Here is an 18,941-nt window from a genome sequence, read left to right on the forward strand (position 1 = left end):
TGGAAGAGTAACCAGTGCACTCTTAGCCAATAAACCATCTTTCCAGCCCCCACCCTCATTTAAAATATTTATTTTAATTATTTTAAAATTATGTGTGTATCTGTATGAGAGATGGCTAGGCAGTTAAGAATGCTCCCTGCTTTCCTAGAAGACCCAGATTTTGATTCCCAGGACCCACATCAAGTAGCCACAACTGCCAATGACTCCACCAGCTCCAGGGAGATTCCCAGCACCCACATTAAGTGACCACAACTGTCCATGACTCCAGCTTCATTCCTCAAAGTCTTAAGGAAAATGTAGAGCATTCTCTTTTCAATAAGATCTGCAGTTAGCACCGTAAAGTGTTGTCTTTTATTGGAACTGGGGAAGGAAAAGGTTGGGAGAGGGATTGAGGGGAGTGGAGGAAGGGGAAACTGCGGTTGGGTTGTATTGTATGAGAGAACAAGTTGAGAGAGAGAGAGAGAGAGAGAGAGAGAGAGAGAGAGAGAGAGAGAGAGAGAGAGAGAGAATGAATATGAATGAGAATGAACCCGACTCCTCTTCACCGGAAGCTAGTTGGTGGTTAAGTTTAGATCAGTATGAAATGAAAAAAAAAAAAAAAAAAATCAGGACCGTAGACGGCAGAGTGCTTGCCCAGTAGGCATGAGTGACTTCCATCTCAGCACCTCATAAACGGGATATGATGGTGTGAGACCAATCTCAGCACTTGGAAGCTGGAGGCAGGAGGATAAAATCAAGGTCATGCTCAAACACAGTTCAAGACCAGCCTACATTTATAGGACCCTACCTCAACGATGACAGAAAATAAAATGAGTAAACAAACATTAGCTTAAATCTTACACACTTTTTTCCAAAGTTCAAAGGTTCGTAGTTATTGAAAGCACTGGGAATGACTGACCAAGACTCGCTTTACTGTCTGGCTTGGACTCAGGACCTAGTATGTACCTTAATTATCCCCACATTCCCAATTCTCAGTTAGACACTAAAACCCTGACAATGTCTGCATTTTGGAGTCTCCTGTTCTCCGTGTTCAGACCGTTGTGTCACCTTAGCGCCTGGTACCGATGCCACACCTGGAACTCGCGCGACCTCGCCGAGCACCTATAGCGCCGCCCTGGCGGGTGGGGCGGACGCAGGCGGACGAGCCCGGCCCCGCTAGCGGCTGCCCGCGCATGCTCTATGCTGAGCGCTCGGCTCCTGGGCCGCACCCCCGCTGCCCCGCCCACTGAGCGGTTGGAATTTGAATCTTCCGCGCGACGCTGCAGGAAAACTAAAATCCTGGGTCAGGCATGGAGAGTCCGGGTTCCGCCGCGTGTTGCCCAGTGCGACAGCAGCGTGCTCGTTGGGAACGAAAACGTGTCTGCACCGCTCGGGAGCTGCTGGAGACTGAGCGGCGCTACCAGGAACAACTGGGGCTGGTGGCCACGGTGGGGCTCGGTGCGGGTGTGGGAGGGTCGCAGACCTTGCTTCCCCGAGGTCGGGAGTTCAGACTGACTTCTACAGTTTCTGGCTGCACCTGACGTTGGCTTCCTCTTGCTACAGACTAAGTATGTTGTATTCTTTCCCTCCACAGTACTTCTTGGGGATCCTGAAAGCCAAAGGGACACTACGACCAACAGAGCGCCAGACACTGTTTGGGACCTGGGAGCTCATCTATGCCGCCAGCCTGTGAGTGGAAGAGTTGCAGGGAGAGGGAGCATCAAGCCGAGTCAGAAAGGCCAAGTTCATCTGCCAACTTTCTCACCTGTGGGGTTGGCCCAATGCCTTAACCTGCCGGTGTCTCAAGCTGTAAAATGGGATAATAGCACTACCTCCCTACCTCCCTACCTTCCTACAGGAAGTGTATGAGGGAGCATAGAGTAGTTGTTGGCTTGCTCTTTAACTGACCTTTGTCCACACAGAGAGCTGCTTCCCTATCTGGAAGAAGGACAATGGGGGCCCGGGCTTGATGGCTTCTGCCCCCACCTGGAGCTCTACACCCAATTTGCTGCCAACGCAGACAGGTCTCAGACTACCCTTCAGGTAACCTGCAGTCTGTCTCTTCCTCCCTACCCATTAATTTAGAGACCTAATTAGTTTCTTGCATTAGAACCCAGCCCCTTGCTAACATCTCTCCAAGGACCAGATTCCCCGCAGGAGTGCACAGCTTCCTGATTGTCATTTGAGAAGTGACTTCTCTCCCTCATGTGAACTCTCCCTCTCAACCCAGGAGCAGCTGAAGAAGAATAAGCGTTTCCGAAGGTTCGTGCGGCTTCAGGAAGGTCGCCCTGAATTTAGGGGTCTTCAGCTCCAGGACCTGCTCCCTCTGCCTCTGCAGCGGCTTCAACAGTGAGTGAATTTCTCTATGCTGGAATTATCATCTCGGCCTGCATAACCAAGGCCTGCAGCTTTGTGGAGATGCCATAGGTTCTATCCCAACTCTGCTTTTCTGGGCCAAATTGCTTCTAAAAAGCTTTTACCAGAGTAAATGTTGACGCACAGGGATATCCAGGATCTGCAGCGGCAGATCTGGCTCTGTAGGATTGTTTACTGAACGCAGGGAACCTGCCCCAAGGCCGGATACAGGCTCTCTGGAAAAGCTCAGGAGATGAGGGGTTGGCCTAGTCTTGAAGTTCTGTGCCAGGACTCATAGGTTGTCTGTGATTTGGTTTGATTTGGTTTCATCTTCTGACCCAGCCTCCTGATTCTTCAGTGTAGGACAGAAGTGTAATGTGATCCCAGATTCCAAGGAGCCCCAGGTTAAAGAGGGGAAACAGAGGAGACAGGCCTTTCCTGACTGACAGTTAAGAAGTGAATGTCAGGGAGCTGATCTTAACCAGGCATTTAGCCTGGCTCTGCTTCCCTTCCTTCACTTCCAACTGTCCACTTCCAGGTACGAGAATCTTGTTGTGGCTTTGGCTGAAAACACAGTTCCCAACAGCCCTGACTACCAACAGCTCACACGTAGGTTCTAGTTCCTCAACTCAGGCAGAGGTTGCCTATCCTGAATGCCTCTCTGGTTCTGACCTCCAACAGTGTCTGGTATGTCCCTGTCTTCCATGGAATGAATGTACAGTGTCCCTAACTGCCCTGCCTTTTCTTCAAGAAACTAGAACCTCCCATCTCCAGACTAGCTTGTCTCTTACTACCAAGAGCCACTCACAGCCAACGTTCTGTTGGAAGTGAGGCACAGGGTGTTGTTCCAGGGGCTGCCCGCTTGGTAAGTGAGACTGCCCAGAAGGTCCACGCCATCAGCCAGAATCAGAAGAATGACCAGCATCTGTTGCGTGTCCAGGCTCTACTCAGTGGACGCAAGGCAAAAGGGCTTACTTCAGGTAGACTGCGGACTTTGCCCCTTGCTTATTCGCTTGTCTTCCTCTACAATGCCAGCACGTTGGGCTGGCAAGATGGCTCAGTGGGTGACGTGCTTGCTTGCTGTATGAACTGAGTTAATCCCGGAACCCACATAAAGGTAGAAGGAGAGAACTGACTCCAGAGTTGTCCTCTGACCTCTGCATACCCACACAATAACACCCCCCCCCAACTTCCTGTCTCTCTTGTGTTCCTATGGATTCTTGAGCTGTACAATAATGGCTCTCTCATTTTCAAGGACGCTGGTTCCTACGACAGGGTTGGCTTTTAGCAGTGCCTCCCACTGGGGAGCCACGGCCCCGGATGTTCTTCCTTTTCTCTGACGTGCTCCTCATGACCAAGCCTCGGCCCCCATTGCACCTGCTGAAGAGTGGCACCTTTGTCTGCAGAGCTCTGTACCCTATGTCCCAGTGTCAACTTAGCAGGGTCTTTGGCCATTCAGGAGGACCTTGTGGTGGTTTGCTCAGTGTAAGTGGTAGATGGGAAATCCGGGCTCAAAATATACTTGTAGTTGTAGATCAGCCAATCACTTGGGCTAGCTCCCTTTTCATGAGAATACACGGGGATTGTTGGGACTAAGGTTTCATACTTGGTCATAGCCTTATCCCTGAGTTAGCATCATGGGACCCAGCAAGTGAGGGCCCCAGCCTGACTTGCTCTGAACTAAGTGGTTTCTCCCTAGCTGTCCTTTCCCCATGAGAAGCTACTGCTTATGTCTACTGACCAGGAGGAGCTGTCACAATGGTACCACAGCCTGACTCTGGCTATCAGGTAAGCCATGTCTCTCTGGCGAGCATGCTGTGAAGAGCTGGGGAGGAGCAGTGGCTCTCACAGCCCCTCCCATCCCTGTAGGTGACTGAGGACAGCACTCATTCCAGTGCCCAAGACTGTTTTCTTCCCACAGAAGCCAGAAGAGCTCGACCCACAGAAGCGACACTGCAACATGACACTGTCATCTACAAATGTGCTGGGCCACACTCACTGCTATCCTGGGATACATGTGGCAGCTGGGCATGCCTAGGAAGAACCTTACGAATTCCAGAACTGAGGGTACTCAGGGATAGAGCCGAGCCAAGAACAGCGGGAATGTCCTTTAGTTGAGTCTCAGTTGAACAAGCCCCTCTCGTGCCCTGCCCCTGGGGGCTGCAAGCTGCTGCTGGCTGTGGCTGGTTGTTTATTCCATTTGCAGCTTTGTAAAGGCCATTTTGTTGTCGCCTATGGTTTCTTGTTTTAATTTTGAGGCAGGATCTTACTATGTGACCCAGGTTGACTGAGAACTTGAATTCTTCCTGCCTCTGTCTCTCAGGTGTTGGGTTTACAGGTGTGTGCTGCCATACCTCGATATTGTAGGTAGGCAGGTAGGAATATATAATTTTTTTTCTTGAGATAAGTTTTCATGTAGCCCAGGGTGACCTTGAACTCCAGATCCTCCTGAACTACCTCCTATGTTATAAAAGTTCTATAACTTATTTCTCCACTGTATTTTAATAAAGTGCTATTTTACAAAGGCCTTTCTGTCTAAACCATGAGAAAATGGAGGTTGAGCCTTGGTGGGTAGCATATCGGTAGCCTCAGAAAATGGATGTTGAGCCTTGGTGCGGTAGCCTCAGAAACACAAGGGAAGAACTGTAGCTCCCTCTGTCTTCTCTCTCTTCCTAATAAGGGAGGCCCAGTTGGCTTATGTGCCGTGTGTGTGTGTGTGTGTGTGTGTGTGTGTGTGTGTGTGTGTATGTGTACGTGTGTACATACATCTGGGAGTGGGAAAAGCACAGAGGAACACCCAGTACGAGGTGACTGTTTTTACTAAACCTTCAGTGGCTGTCCCCCATTTACTGCTGGACCCTTTGTCACAGTCTTGTGCCACCTCCTCCTCAGCCCCTGCTCCACCTCCCAGGAGGGAGCTAGGTTCCATGTCTCTGGGCTCCAGTTTATGGGCTCTTCCCAGGCCTGAGTGTTTCTAGCTTCTTCTTGGTCTTCTTTCCCTAGGTCCTCAGAAAAAGGTATGCTGGCTTCTGTGAGGGAAAGACCAGCCTGCTCCAGTTTCATGGCCATTGCGTCCCAGCCATCAGATACCTCCCAAGCTTTTCCTGGTTCTGGAAGTTCCACTCCTGTGTCAGGCTTGCAGTCTTGTAGAAGGTGGTGGATGGTCTTTAGTTTTGTGTTTAGAAGTTCCCGCTGGGTTCCAACCAAAGTAGTCACCCTGCAGAAATACCCACTCAGGGGCTGCCCAGTCGGTCTCCGGCTCCCACCTCACCCACGCCACAAATTCTCACCTTTCAAAAAGGGGATCCAGCTGGGTCATCAGGTTGTTCAGGTGCTGTTCCGTCTGGGCCAGCTGTTGTGTCAGCTGCACCAGCTGTTGTTCTGGGAGTAAGGTAAATGGCAGGGTCACTCCTGCAGTACCCTGATCTACTCCACTCCCAGAAACCACCACTAATTTCTCAACCCACCTGACTGTGAGGATTTCTTGTTTTTTTCCTCTCGGAGAACAGCAGCCTCATCTGGGCCCTGCTGAGGAAGCGGATAAAGACAAAGCTGCAGCAAAGGCCCCGGCACCTCAGAGCCAGTGAAGAGAGGAGCCCCAGAGAAAGCTCTGGGCATCCACCTCAGAGAATCACAGTTGTTTCTAGTCCAGTTGCTTACCCAGAACATGCCAGGATGCCCACACATGGCCAGACTGCTGAAGTGCTCTTTGGAATGTGAAACTCTACAGTAGGAATCTGAAGCCTGCTCGCACCCCTGCCTCCTTAGTTAGCATCCGTACCCTTCATCGTCTTCAAGATATAGTCTTGCAGAATTGTCCAGACAGGCCTTAGACTTACAATCCTCCCCCAGAGTAGTCGGAATAACAGGACTGTGTCACCAGGTCCTGTTCCCTCAGTCTTTGATGGCAAACAAACCAAAAAAGCCCACAATCTGTTCAATTCACATTTACTCCCCATTACAGATTAAAAAAACAAAACAAAACAAAAAAAAAAACCAAACAAAAAACTAACTATATAGTGCTCTTTGCTCTTAAAGGCAGGGCCCTCCAGTTTATTTTTAGGATACAATTCTCCTAGTGTTCTCTGATGGGTAGATAAAGCACAAGCCTCTGTTCAGAGCCTTTAATTGGAAAATAGGTCATTAAAACACACCATGAAAGTGTCAGCTGCAATGCCTACATCTCTTCCACAGATTCTGTACCTCTTCTTCCCGACTGCTTAACTCCAGGAATACGACACTTTTGTTTGTTTTGATTTTGAGACAAGGTTTCTTTGGGTAGCAGCTCTGACTGTTCTGGAACTAGTTCTGTAGAGGCTGGCCTTGAACTCACAGGGCTCTTCCTGCCTCTGTCTCCCGAATGCTGGGATTAAAGGTGTCCAACACTACGCCCGGCTAGAATTTATTAATCTTCATCCTAGCCTGTCAAGTCTGCCTGGGCTCGTTAATCTCATCTAGTTTTATGTTACTAATTAGTTCAGCCTCTATTTCCTAGTGCAGGTAATTGACCAGAGTTGAAGATACAGCACTTTCCACATCAACAGTTTCAAATCCGTCAGAATGTACTGTCAGTTCACATTTCAGGGCTTCCTTCCCAAAGAGAACATGAAACCTCTGGTACACTAGACCCTCTGTTGCAGCAGCGATCGACCCCTTGGGCCAAGGTTGGAGCTTCAGTAGAAACTTCTTTTTTTTGCATATTGACACTAGTTGGGTTAAAATCCCACTTATATCAGACACTAAGTGGATGAGCTCCAGTATGAAAATCGCTCTTTACTGGAGGTAACGGTCATTACAATTTCTCAGCCCCCTTACATCCATTACCTCTCTGGATCCTCAAACGCCCCTATAATGTAGAAAAACCAATATATAATATATATATAATGTAGTCCTCATTGTACAGGTAGCCGGGAAGTGGTGTCTTGTTCTTGACACTGTAGCGCTCCCAAGAGATTAAGGCCCAGGGCTCCCGCAACCCACTGCCATACCGCACCTGCAAACACTTGAACAGTACAAAAGCCACGACGGCTGCGGTGTACAGCACGCCCAAAGACACTGATCCAGCTCGGGCCCGCTCGTGCTGGTCCTTGGGTGGTGGCTGCCGCCGAGGTTCGGTGGTCCCGGGACCGACCGGGGAGCGGCGTTCTGTGGATTAAAGCCACCAGTCAGCTTCTACCAGGCAGTCCCAGCCTCCCTCCAGCAGCCCTCGCTAATACCTGGGTGTGCCCCCAGATCGGAGCTGGGACGCTCTCCAAGGACTCCAAACTGCGCAGACACAAGTAACAGCCCCAGAATACTCAACACGGGGCCAGAGCCCGCCATGCCTGGCCCACCAGAACGGTGCGTCGAGGTCCCCGCGTTCCAACGCTGGCCTCCAGTCCTAGTGCGCAAGCGCAAGAGACCACAACTACTCCGGGTCTGGGTCGCTTAAAGTGGCCACGCCCGTATCCGGGTGGGTCAAACAATATTTGCATAAACCACTCCCACCAGCTTTCCTACATTAATTAATGCCCTATCTACTTATAGCTTCCTTAAAGAATTATGCTTCCAAAACAAATCTTTCAGTCTACGGTATCATGCATAAAACAATGGTTTGTTGTTTTTAGATATAAAGTGCCCAATTATTCTCACCATAAGCAAAAAATAAAGGATGTAGTTGAGCTATAAATTATTCGCGCCAGGAAGGCACAGCAGGTCGCTCTGAAGGCCTGTTTCCTAGGCTACGTACGGAGGACGTGTTCCTTATCCTTCCGCCTAGGGGAAAGTCCCCGGACCATGGGCAGAGAGTGCCGCGTGCACACGCGCGTAGACTTCCCCCGCTAGTCACTGTTAGCCCGCCAAGAAGCGATCTCCCTCGGGGGCGAGCCGAGCGGCGTGCAGCGGGGTGTCATCCGTCAGCTCACATAGTGACGCAGGCAGTGCGACCTGGAGCGCACCAACCACACGGGGCTCATTCTCAGCGCGGCTTGTCTTTTACCTACACAACCTTCAGAGCCAGTTAAAGAATAATCAAGGTCACCCTTTCCTGAGACCTGAGACACTAGCGAATAGAAGTAAGAAACAGAAAACAAGTCTGTCTTTCTAATTTATTCTTTCTTTAATACCACTAGGCTGGGAATCCAAAGAGACCAGGACTGTTTTTGTTTTTTTTTTTTTTTTTGTTTTTTTCCCCATTTTATTGTCCAAGCCTAGTCACTTGTTGCTAGGTAAACTTGAGGAAATGAATGAAATTAATGAATGAATGTTCACAACGACCCAAAAGGCAAATACAATTAGGTTCTTCTAGGTCTCATGTAGCCTAGGCTGACCTCATCCTCATGTAGCTGGGGCTGGCCTAGAATTCCCGACCCTTCTGCTTCCATTTCTCAAATGCTGGGATTTTGTAGTACCACCCAAGATTCACAGAACTGCCACATGTGTGTGGCACCACACTCCTTTAATCCCAGCAGTGGGGAGACAAAGGCAGGCAGATCTCTATGAGTTCAAGGCCTGGCCCACACAGTGAGACCCTCTCTCAAAAACAAACAAAAACTAGGACAGTGTTAACACTGTCGGCTTCACGCTGTTGTCTGAGACAGTCTCAGTAGCCTTTTCTGACCTAAAGCACAAGGTCCTCCTACTATAGTCTCTGGAGTGCTGGGCTTACTAGAGATGTAGCTAGCACATGCCTCTTTCCCTGTTATCTTTTACCGGTGCAACACAGGGCCATCTTCAGATCAATAGCTCTCTGAGGGGAGAAACACGTTCCTTGCAGCTCTGTCTCCAGGACTTAGCAATCACCAGGCACGAGGTACACATGTGTTAAATAAATGAATAAAACATGGGAGTCTTATCTTGTTTTTCCAGAGACGGGAGCAGAAGGGCAGGGCAGGGCAACATGAGTTGTTAAATTGATTGCTCCAAGACAGCTTGGATGGGAAAGAAGAGAGGGACAAACCTGGAGTTGCTGCCAGTTGGCATAGTGGGTGTAGATAATAAGTTCAGGTCCATTCTAATGGGATAAATGACTCTCGCTGATGGCTGCCTTTTCAGTTTTGGAGTTTTGAGTCAGGTAGTCCAGGGTGGCCTCAGAACCACTTATGTATGCAATCAAGTATGCACTAGAACTTCTGAAATGCCTGCTTTTTCTTCCCGTACACTGGAACTATTAGTGTGTGCCTTCAAATTTCATGCTTCTTCTCCTCCTCCTCCTCCTCTTCCTCCTCTTCTCCCTCTTCCTCCTCCTCCTCCTTCTATTACTACTACTACTTTTTTTTTTTTTTTACATGCTCTTGCTATGTAGTCTAAGTTAGATTTGAACTCATAACCCAGATTGGCCTCCAACTCATCCCACCATCTCACCACCCAAGTGCCTTTTCTCATCAGCTCTTCTAAAGTGCTGATAAGAAATCAAGACTATACTTAGTGTATTTGACACCTAAGCAGATTTTTTATTTTTTTGAGGCAAAATTCTATGTAATCCAGGCTGGCCTTGAGCATGCTATATAGGCAAAACTGGCTTTGAACTTCTGATCCTCTGGGTTCTATTAGCTCCTGAGTGCAGGGATTATAGGGGTGCATTCACTTGGTACTGGCTGTCAACCCCAGGGCTGTGTGCATATTACATGTATGATACACTATCAATGGGGCTACATCTCCAGTCCCAAAGAGATATTTTTAAAAATTCTCTAAATGTCAATATCATTTTCAATAAAATAAAAATGAAACCCAGGAAAGACACAGACAGGGAACATAACTTTAAAAGTATTGAACTCTCTAGATATATAAGCATGCTAGTATAAAAATGTATATAGTTAGCAATTTTAAATTAATTACAGAACAAGAAACAGCAATGGATCTTAATTACTTTAATGATTACATCATTACATTTTCAAGTAAGTATAGTTAATCTTCATATTGAAAAAGGTGGTAAACAGTGTTTTAAGTTTTGCTTTTTTAGACTTTATTTTGTGTGTGTGTGTGTGTGTGTGTGTGTGTGTGTGTGTGTAGTGTACATGGGTGTGTGCACCCAAGCACACACATGTGGAGGTAAAATGGCCATTCAATGTGTTGCTTACCATGTTGTCCAAACTGGCAGAGCAGAGAACTCTGCTCCCAACACTGGGGTGGGTGAGGATTTAAACCCAAGCTCTCATGCCTCCATAACAGAGAGTCTTTCTGAGCTACCCCAAAGCCCTTAAATTTCATTTTTAAAAGTTTCTCTTACAGGCTGGAGGGATGGTTAAAAGCACTTGTTATGCCGGGCAGTGGTGGCACATGCCTTTAATCCCAGCACTTGGGAGGCAAAGGCAGGTGAATTTCTGAGTTCCAGGACAGCCTGGTCTACAGAGTGAGTTCCAGGACAGCCAGAGCTACACAGAGAAACCCTGTCTTGAAAAACCAAAAAAAAAAAAAAAAAAAAAAAAAAAAGCAGTTGTTGTTCTTCCAGAGGATCCATGTTCAAATCTCAGCAGTTACCTGTAACTCCAGCTTCAAGAATCTGATGCCCTCTGGGCTTCCAAAGGCACAACTGTGCTCTCTCTCTCTCTTTCTCTCTCTCTCTCTCACACACACACACAAAACCCATACACACAATTTATTAAAACGTTTTTTTTTTTATATGAAGTAACAGATAGATAACTACTAGAAAATGTCTTAAATATAAGGAAAAATTTAGCATAAATTCACATTTTAAAACAAATTTCAGAAAACCTTAAATATAAATTAAAACACCAAATGGTCACCTTGAATGAAGGAATTAGAAATTAAGCAGGCTGGAGAGATGGCTCAGAGGTTAAGGGCACTGACTGCTCTTCCACAGATCCTGAGTTCAATTCCCAGCAACCACATGGTGGCTCACAACCATCTGCAATAGGATCCATGCCCTCTTCTGGTGTGTCTGAGGTCAGCGACAGTGGACTCATATAGATAAAATAAATAAATCTTTTTAAAAAAGGAATTAAGTAACAGGTTGATTTTTCTCACTATCCCATAATTTTTAGTTTTATTTATTTACTGGCTCTGGGGATTGAACACAGGACCTGGTCCCTGTATGTTGCAAACAGCACTTTTTCCTGTTATTATTTCTTTTAATTTATTTTATATAACGTTTTCAAGTATTTTTGTTTTTTAAGCTCTTTAAAATTTTTATTTCATAATTGGTATACGTGTTTTGCCTTCATATCTGTCTGTGTATCACTTACATGCATGCCTGGTACCTATAGTGGCCGGAGAAGGTGTCAGATCCCCTAGAACTGATTTCAGAAATGGTTGTCAACAACTGTATGGGTACTGGGAATCAGACTCTGGTCCTCTAGAAAAGTAACCAGCACTCTTTTTCTTTGTTTGTTTTTCGAGACAGGGTTTCTCTGTGTGGCTCTGGCTGTCCTGGAACTCACTCTGTAGACCAGGCTGGCCTCGAACTTAGAAATCCGCCTGCCTTTGTCTCCCAAGTGCTGGGATTAAAGGTGTGCACCACCACTGTCCTGCGGGTCTTTGCAATTTCTTAGGCAAGTCCTTTGCTGACTGAGCTGTCCCCTACCCAGCCCCACCCCTGAGACAAGGTTTCACTATATAGCCCTGGAACTCTTCACTAGTCTCTCTAGCAAGTGACGAACTGCAAAGACAGGCCCAGTTTGCCTGAGTTAGCCTGGATCAGAGATTCCCTTAATGAAATTAATGTAGTGACAGGGTCCCACAGACAATTTAGATGATTATAATAGTTGTAACTAGTAACAATTATAACACTAGCAACACCAACAACAATAGTACACAGATATTTCTCAATGGGCATAGTGGTTTTCCATGGCTGTAATTCCAGAATTTGGTAGTTGGAGGAAGGAAGGTCAGGAGTTCAAGTTCATATTGAGTTTGAAGCCAGCCTGGGCTACAGAAATAAATACAACCATTTCCGGTAGTGGAACTGTGTGTTCTGAAGCCACACTCATCAAGATAATCTCCTTCATGGCAGTGTGAGCCAAAGAGAAATGGTGGACATCCCGTGGCTAAGGCCTCCGGTCCTTGTTCGTCCTGTCTCATGCCACCTCTGCTCTTCAGAGCCTCTGTAGACTCAGCAGCAGGCGGCACAGAACACTCAGGCTGTGTCTCCTCCCTGCTGAAGGGGACTCAGGGCCATGAGGATTTCAGAGAGTTGTGAGCTCAGGGTGATGCAGGTGCAGGCACAGGGCGGGGTCTTTGTTCTTTTGCTCATCCCTCCTCTCTGCCTTCCTCTCCGGAAACCAGCAAGTTTGACACTGTCAGTGTTGGCGATGCTGAGCTGTGGAGGCCAGGTTTAAGGAGGCACCGGGGTTGTGGGGGCTGTGACAACTGTCAGGCCATAAGTAGGACTGATCCCCGACTCGCACCAGCAGCAGTCATGAGCAGAGATAACTGTACCACTGCTAGTCAACTAGCACCGGGTAAGTTGGGCGGGGCAGGGACTCCTGGGGGAGGGGTTATGTGGTTCCATGTTCTATCTGATACTGGCTGGGGAAGGGGTTTGTGTAAGATAGTAACAACCCCGTCCATTCGCATCCACAGGGATCCCCTCCGTAACCAAGGCATGGGGACTGTGGGCCCTCTTAGGAATTGTGACAATGCTGCTTCTCATCTCATTGGCTGCACTCTTGTCCCAGTGGACCCGCGGTCGGAGAAGGAACCAGGAGGGACAGGAACCGCCGTGAGTGAGGGATAACTGGGATGGGTTAACCGAGTACTCTCTCTTAACTAAAAAGTCTCACTCCCAAACTCTATGCTGCAGCTCTGGAAGGTCCGTGGAAGAAGTTCCCCTGTACGGGAACCTGCACTATTTACAGACAGGTAGGCAATGCGGTCGGGGAGGGACAGGACACAAGTTCCTAGTTCATGGGATGAAGTTGGAGATAATGGAGACGCCCGGGGCAACGAGGAGCTAGTCAGATTCCGGTGCCCTTGTCCCAGGTCGGCTGTCTCAAGAACCAAGGTCAGAAGAGCAGGACCCATCCTCTGGAGGCCTTGCCAGGGTGAGTCAACTGGCTGAAGAAAAGGGGGAGGGAAGGAAATGGGGGGACTGTTCCCGAGGGTGCAGAGACCAGCTAACAACCTCCATCTCCAGGGAGCAGAGGAGGCCACGTGCTACACTAGCCTGCAGCTGCGACCCGCTCAAGGTCGGATCCCCAGCTCCGGGACCCCCATCAAGTACTGTGAGGTGGTGCTGGACTCTGAGCCAAAGCCCCAGGCCCCAGGCCCTGAGCCAGAACTTTATGCCTCCGTGTGTGCCCAGACACGCAGAGGCCGGGCTTCTTTCCCAGATCAAGCCTATGCCAATAGCCAGCCTGCACCCAGCTGAGGAGAACATGGAACTGTGAGCACCCGTGGCTCAGCTACTGGGTCAGGGATTCCTGCTGCCTTGGCTAGGGCATGTCTAGTTTCTAACCACCTCCCGGACATTGAGACTTTGCTGAGTGACAGGTGATGACCTATCCTGAACTTCCTAAATTGCATGATGACAAACATACATCTCAGAGGATAAAGGCTCCTGGTTTCCTGAGGATGGAGTTGCAAAGGGGGATCTCCTCAGCACTTACCTTTTCTATGTGCTCCTGTAAGCCCCCAAACCAGTTGCTCACACCTTTCCCTTCTTTTAGGGTTTAACCAGGTTCCCCATATCCCCTCTAAGCTTACCCAGATACCTCATTGTCTTTTCAGACACAGGAAGTGGGCAGGGAGGAGTGGGTAAAAGCCAGAGAGGATGTGGGTGGGTATCATGCATGGGAGCCCACAGCTGGAAGGCTCCTAGGGTCCTAAGTTTGGTTTCTGACCTGAAAACCCTGGACAGAAAATGGCTTTCAGGCTGTGCTACCTCTGGCATCCCCTGGATTTCAAATAAAGCATCTCAAAAAAATGTTTGTCTTTTAACCAGAAGCTGCAGGTTTGTAACAGACTTCTAAAGAGTGTGTATATGTGGGGGTGAGCTTTGGTTGGCATTGTGTCGAGCATTTCTGGGGGTGCCTAGCTGGGGAAAGATTGAAGAGGTAGATGCTGAGGGTGAAGGACTGGAGCCCTGCTACCCAGATGCTATTCCTGATTCTAGAACATTCACCAGACTCATACTCAGAGCCACCCCATTGCTACTGGGGTCTGAACACTCACCAGTCCTCAACTACTCTGTCAATTACTTCTGTATCCGTGGCCCTACCTTCTGGCCTAGCTCCTCCATCAGCTTCCACACCCATTCTCTTGAGTGCTACCCATACCCGTGTGATGGTATCAGTTACCATGGTTTTATTCTATATGAGGATCCATCACAGTGGTCCAGCCCTCCTCCTCCTCTTCCTTCTCTTCTTTCTCCTCCTCTTCTTCCTCCACCTCTTCCTTCTTCTTTTTAAAGATTTGAGTACAGATATGCTATCTTCAGACACACCAGAAGAGGGCATCGGATCCCATTACAGATGGTTGTGAGCTACCATGTGGTTGCTGGGAATTGAACTCAAGACCTCTTAACCACTGAGCCATCTCTCCAGCCCCCATTCCACTTTCTTAATTGTCCCTTACAGTTCTGGCCATAGCTTTACTTGTTACTACTTATGTTTAAAACCTCTATTCAACAGGCCCTGCTGGCCACCCACCACCTGCTGTATTCTTAGTCTACACTGTAGGGCATGCAGTGGTTGGGCATGCAGTGGTTGTAGACAGGTCAACAACAGATCAGGACTGTGGGTGTGAGAGCCAGACTGCCTGAGTTCAAAGTCTACACCTTCCACTCATTGCCCAGGTCTTCCTTAGTAACCGGGCCTCGGTTTCTGAGTCTATTATGGGGAAGATATGCTTCTTATGCAGTATTATTTTGTGTGTGTGTATATACGTGTTTATGAGGGAGGGTACAGCTGTCACGTGTGTGCGCATACATGTGGAGGCCAGAGGTTAACCCTGGACATTCCTTGTCAGGCACTGTCTAACATGTTGGATTTCTTTCTTTTCTTTTCTTTTTGTTTTTGTGACAGGGTTTCTCTGTGTAGCCCTGGCTGTCCTGGAACTCACTCTGTAGACCAGGCTGGCCTTGAACCCAGAAATCCACCTGTCTCTGCCTCCCAAGTGCTGGGACTAAAGGCGTGCGCCACCACCGCCCGGCTCTTGTTAGATTTCAAATGTGTAAAAACCACATTATTATTAGTAGTAATGGTGATGGGGTGGGGTGGGGGACAGTGTGTGCAGGAGATGGTTCTCTCCTTTTACTGTGTGGGCACCTGGGGATTGAACTCAGGTTTTCAGACCCATAAAGGCCAGAGGAAGGCAAAGGCATTGCTTCTCCTGGAACTGGAGTTACAGATGGCTGTGAGCCACCATATGGGTGCTGGGATCCAAACCAGGGTCCTTTGCAAGAGCAAGTGCTGTTAAGACTGAGCCAATTCTCCAGACCCTTGTTCTTTAACAAGAAAAAAAGAAAGAAAACAAAGAAAGCTTGTTTTGTGGTTTAAGTTAATTACCATATGTGAATCACTAAGACTGTGAGTGCTCGATAACGCTAGAAATTATTAAAACGAGGAAAACAGGGAGTCCTGTGGAGGAATTCACAGATGAAACGACTTAACAGGTACTGAGAAAAATGGAAGAGTAAGAAACAGTCCAGCAGGGGGCACCACTAGGCAGAGAGGAGGCTTCTGTAGAGTTGCTGCGGGGCCCAGAGGTGAAGTCGATATAACAGAAAAGAGCAAGATGAGTCTGATGACCTGACAGAAGCCAGTCGCACCAAGGAGCTTGGATTTCCTGCTTCTTTCTGGTGAGGTGGAAAAGAGTCACTGAATGAAGCAAGGAATGAGCTCCAGTGGTCGCTGCGTGGGCTGGAGGCCTGTAGGATGGAGCTCGGCAGGGCCTTTACAAGATATCAAAAACGTTGAAAAATGTCGCAGTAGGGATGGGAAGTGATGGATTAAAAATATTTAGGTTTTAAAACAAAGTGTCATCCATTATACATCCATCTTTGTGGTGTGAGCCCCATCACAGAAATATAGCCCAGTTCTAAACTGCTTAAGCTTCCCCCCAACTCTCCCGGTGGCAACACACTGCTCTGTCTAACCAATTCTTGCACGCCATTGGCGGCTCTCCTCCAACTTTTCTGTAGCCCATCTATGATCTACCCCACTCTGGGGGAAAAAAAAAAAATCCAACTTGGTGAGCTCCTTCTTAGCTCCAGTTTCCCACAGCAGAACAGGGGGAACAAAGAAGTCGCCTTCAGCCTGAGCTCCAGCCGGACAGAACTTTTTTGAGTTTAAAGGACAGAAGAAAGAGGAAGCAGAGGTTTTCATTTCCACACTTTTCTCCTTTCCATTTGCAAAGTCCCAAAGACAACCAGAGAATAGGGAACCATGCTCTTGGTAGACAAGGGTGTCCATGAGAAAGATGGTAGTGGGGTGCTTCTGGTCTCTGTACCTTTGAGGATCCCATCTTGGGTATCTCTAAGGGACACCTAGGTCGCAATCAAGGACAGGCAATTGTGTGGGAGGGAGGAAGAGTGGTTTGGTGGCAGACGCCGGATGAAAAGAACCACAACATCGGGATGTGGGCTTCTGAGGGGAGCTGTGCTTCTGAAGCTGGTTCAGAGCCCGCACCCGAAGGACGTCAGAAAGTTTAGGCTTCGAAGAGGAGCTGATCGGAATAGCACGCGCGCACACACACAAGCAGTAACCAGGCCTGAGTGCTCCGAGACTCCAACACAGGAAGCTGATTTAGAACCTCAGACTGGGCTCATCCTGGACTCAAAACGCTCAGAATCAAGTAAGCTCCAGTGACCGCTTTGGGAGTGAAGCAGCATCGCTATTACCTCTGCGCAGGCGTGATGCGGCCTGGACCATAGCATCCTGGGAATTGTAGTCCCCTGGTTTGGCGTTGCACTTGACTCTAACCCAAGACCGCATTGGAGCTGGGCAAACATCGCTCATAATTGAGTTTCTGTTTGGTTGGCTGGTTGTTGTTTTATGTGTAGCCCCAGGGCGTGTGATCTGAATTTTATTTTTCTTCCAATCCCTGAAGCCTGTGTTTTATGCGTTCTCTTCCTATCCCTCCCTAGCCTCTCAGCTCTCAGTGCTAGAAATCAAAACCAGGGACCTCATTCATACTAAGCAAGTGATCTACCACTGAACCAGGTTCCTTTCTCTCTCTCTCTCTCTCTCTCTCTCTCTCTCTCTCTCTCTCTCTCTCTCTCTCTTCTTCCTTCCTTCCTCCCTTCCTTTCTCTCTCTCTCCCCTCCCTCTCTTCCTTCCTTCCTTTTCCTTTTTGTTTTGTTGTTGTTTTTCAAGACAGGGTTTCTCTGTGTAGTTCTGGTTGTTCTGGAACTTGCTTTGTAGACTAGACTGGCTTTTTTATTTTTTTATTTTTTTGATTTTGGTTTTGGTTTTGGTTTTGGTTTTGGTTTTTCGAGACAGCGTTTCTCTGTGTATCTCTGGCTGCCCTGGAACTCACTCTGTAGACCAGGCTGTCTTCGAACTCAGAAATCCACCTGTCTTTGCCTCCCAAGTGCTGGGAATTTTGGCCTTACACTAAAAGATCCACCTGTGTCTTCCTCTCAAGTGCTGGGGTTAAAGGCATGTGCCACTATGTCTGGCTTCTTCCCCCCCCCTCTTTCTCTCTCTCTCTCTCTCTCTCTCTCTCTCTCTCTCTCTCTCTCTCTCTCTCTCTCTTCCTTTGTCTTCTCTCATCTCTATCATTAAGGTTTATGCTGTGGCACAAATTCTAAGCACTTAACAAGCAAACTAAGGCAACTCCCTTTCAGCAGCCACACCTCTCTGGTTAGTCACCTCATCTGTACAAGTCTACAGTTCCAAGTCCCTTCCTTTTGTAGATTCCTTTGCACCCCTGGTGCATTATTTCAGCCAGGGGACAGATGTTTCTGGGAAGTCACCAGAGCCTTCTGCAGCCCCAGCTTTCCCTCTTACTGACTTCATCTTTGATGACGGGTATAAACTTTGGAGCAGAAGGAGAAGGATTTTGGACCAAAGATGAACAACAGGAAGTTCTGAATTTCCTTACCACTTACAGGTGGTGAAGGACTGTAGGCATAGCAGCCGTTGTCTATACCAGGCCTCACTGAATTAGCCTGGCCTTTTCAGTCCATTGGGTAGGTTTAAACTCCAGGATGGTTTTGCCTACCAGGAGGGGGCAGAGCTGGGTGGCCATGTGAAGCCGGTTCTTGATGACATAGTCACTTAAAGCCTTGAATCTAACCACAGGCAGAACTAGACCTGCCTTCTGGGTTTTTTGGCTATGTAAACTAATAGATTCCCTGTTTTGTTTCTATCAGAGTTAGGTCTTCCACCCTTCGATCACATGACTTCTGAATAATTCTCTGTGGGAAGACCAGCAGAGAAGGGCTAAAGATTAGAACCTCTGACATCTTTGCTTTTTACTCAGTTCCCCCGGGAGCTACTCTGCTCTGGGCTTAAATGCACTATCATGCCATTTGGCCTGAGCTGGTTTTCTCCTCCATCTTGTGTGTCTTGGGGAAAGGACTCAGGCCTCTAGGCTTGGAGGCAAGTGTCCTCAGCAGCTGATAAGATAACGAAAGCTGTAAGATAAAAATCACTTTGTTCCATTCAGCTCTAGTTTTGCCTTTCAGCAGTTTTTTTCTCCCTCTTGTGAGTCTCACAAAGCTCAGG

At 48.1% G+C, this 18,941-nt stretch overlaps 3 protein-coding genes across 5 annotated transcripts; 2 read left to right on the forward strand and 1 right to left on the reverse strand.

Annotated features, from left to right (window-relative positions):
- Nucleotides 1–1,223: 1,223 nt before the first annotated feature.
- Arhgef39 (Rho guanine nucleotide exchange factor 39) lies at nt 1,224–4,859 on the forward strand. Of its 2 annotated transcripts, none has more exons than XM_034503993.2 (9): nt 1,224–1,427; nt 1,574–1,668; nt 1,902–2,022; nt 2,210–2,328; nt 2,873–2,943; nt 3,186–3,314; nt 3,590–3,819; nt 4,034–4,122; nt 4,256–4,859. In XM_034503993.2, the coding sequence occupies exons 1-9, from the start codon at nt 1,290–1,292 to the stop codon at nt 4,296–4,298; spliced, it is 1,035 nt and encodes a 344-aa protein (XP_034359884.1). In that variant the 5' UTR covers nt 1,224–1,289; the 3' UTR covers nt 4,299–4,859. The 2 variants fall into 2 exon arrangements, with proteins under 2 accessions (XP_034359884.1, XP_076791218.1); XM_076935103.1 differs by having other exon boundaries at nt 4,259–4,859.
- A 276-nt stretch (nt 4,860–5,135) lies between these two features.
- Ccdc107 (coiled-coil domain containing 107) lies at nt 5,136–7,773 on the reverse strand. 2 transcript variants are annotated; one of them, XM_034503994.2, is made up of 5 exons: nt 7,551–7,773; nt 7,328–7,479; nt 5,802–5,862; nt 5,625–5,715; nt 5,136–5,551 (listed from the first exon to the last, which is right to left on the reverse strand). In XM_034503994.2, the coding sequence occupies exons 1-5, from the start codon at nt 7,654–7,656 to the stop codon at nt 5,155–5,157; spliced, it is 807 nt and encodes a 268-aa protein (XP_034359885.1). In that variant the 5' UTR covers nt 7,657–7,773; the 3' UTR covers nt 5,136–5,154. The 2 variants fall into 2 exon arrangements, with proteins under 2 accessions (XP_034359885.1, XP_034359886.1); XM_034503995.2 differs by having other exon boundaries at nt 5,802–5,859; nt 7,551–7,772.
- A 4,532-nt stretch (nt 7,774–12,305) lies between these two features.
- Sit1 (signaling threshold regulating transmembrane adaptor 1) lies at nt 12,306–14,204 on the forward strand. Its single transcript, XM_034503894.2, has 5 exons — nt 12,306–12,731; nt 12,853–12,991; nt 13,073–13,131; nt 13,252–13,313; nt 13,406–14,204. The coding sequence occupies exons 1-5, from the start codon at nt 12,689–12,691 to the stop codon at nt 13,637–13,639; spliced, it is 537 nt and encodes a 178-aa protein (XP_034359785.1). The 5' UTR covers nt 12,306–12,688; the 3' UTR covers nt 13,640–14,204.
- Nucleotides 14,205–18,941: the final 4,737 nt, after the last annotated feature.

Source organism: Arvicanthis niloticus, chromosome 5 (assembly GCF_011762505.2).
Source record: "Arvicanthis niloticus isolate mArvNil1 chromosome 5, mArvNil1.pat.X, whole genome shotgun sequence".
NCBI classification, from domain to species: domain Eukaryota; kingdom Metazoa; phylum Chordata; class Mammalia; order Rodentia; family Muridae; genus Arvicanthis; species Arvicanthis niloticus.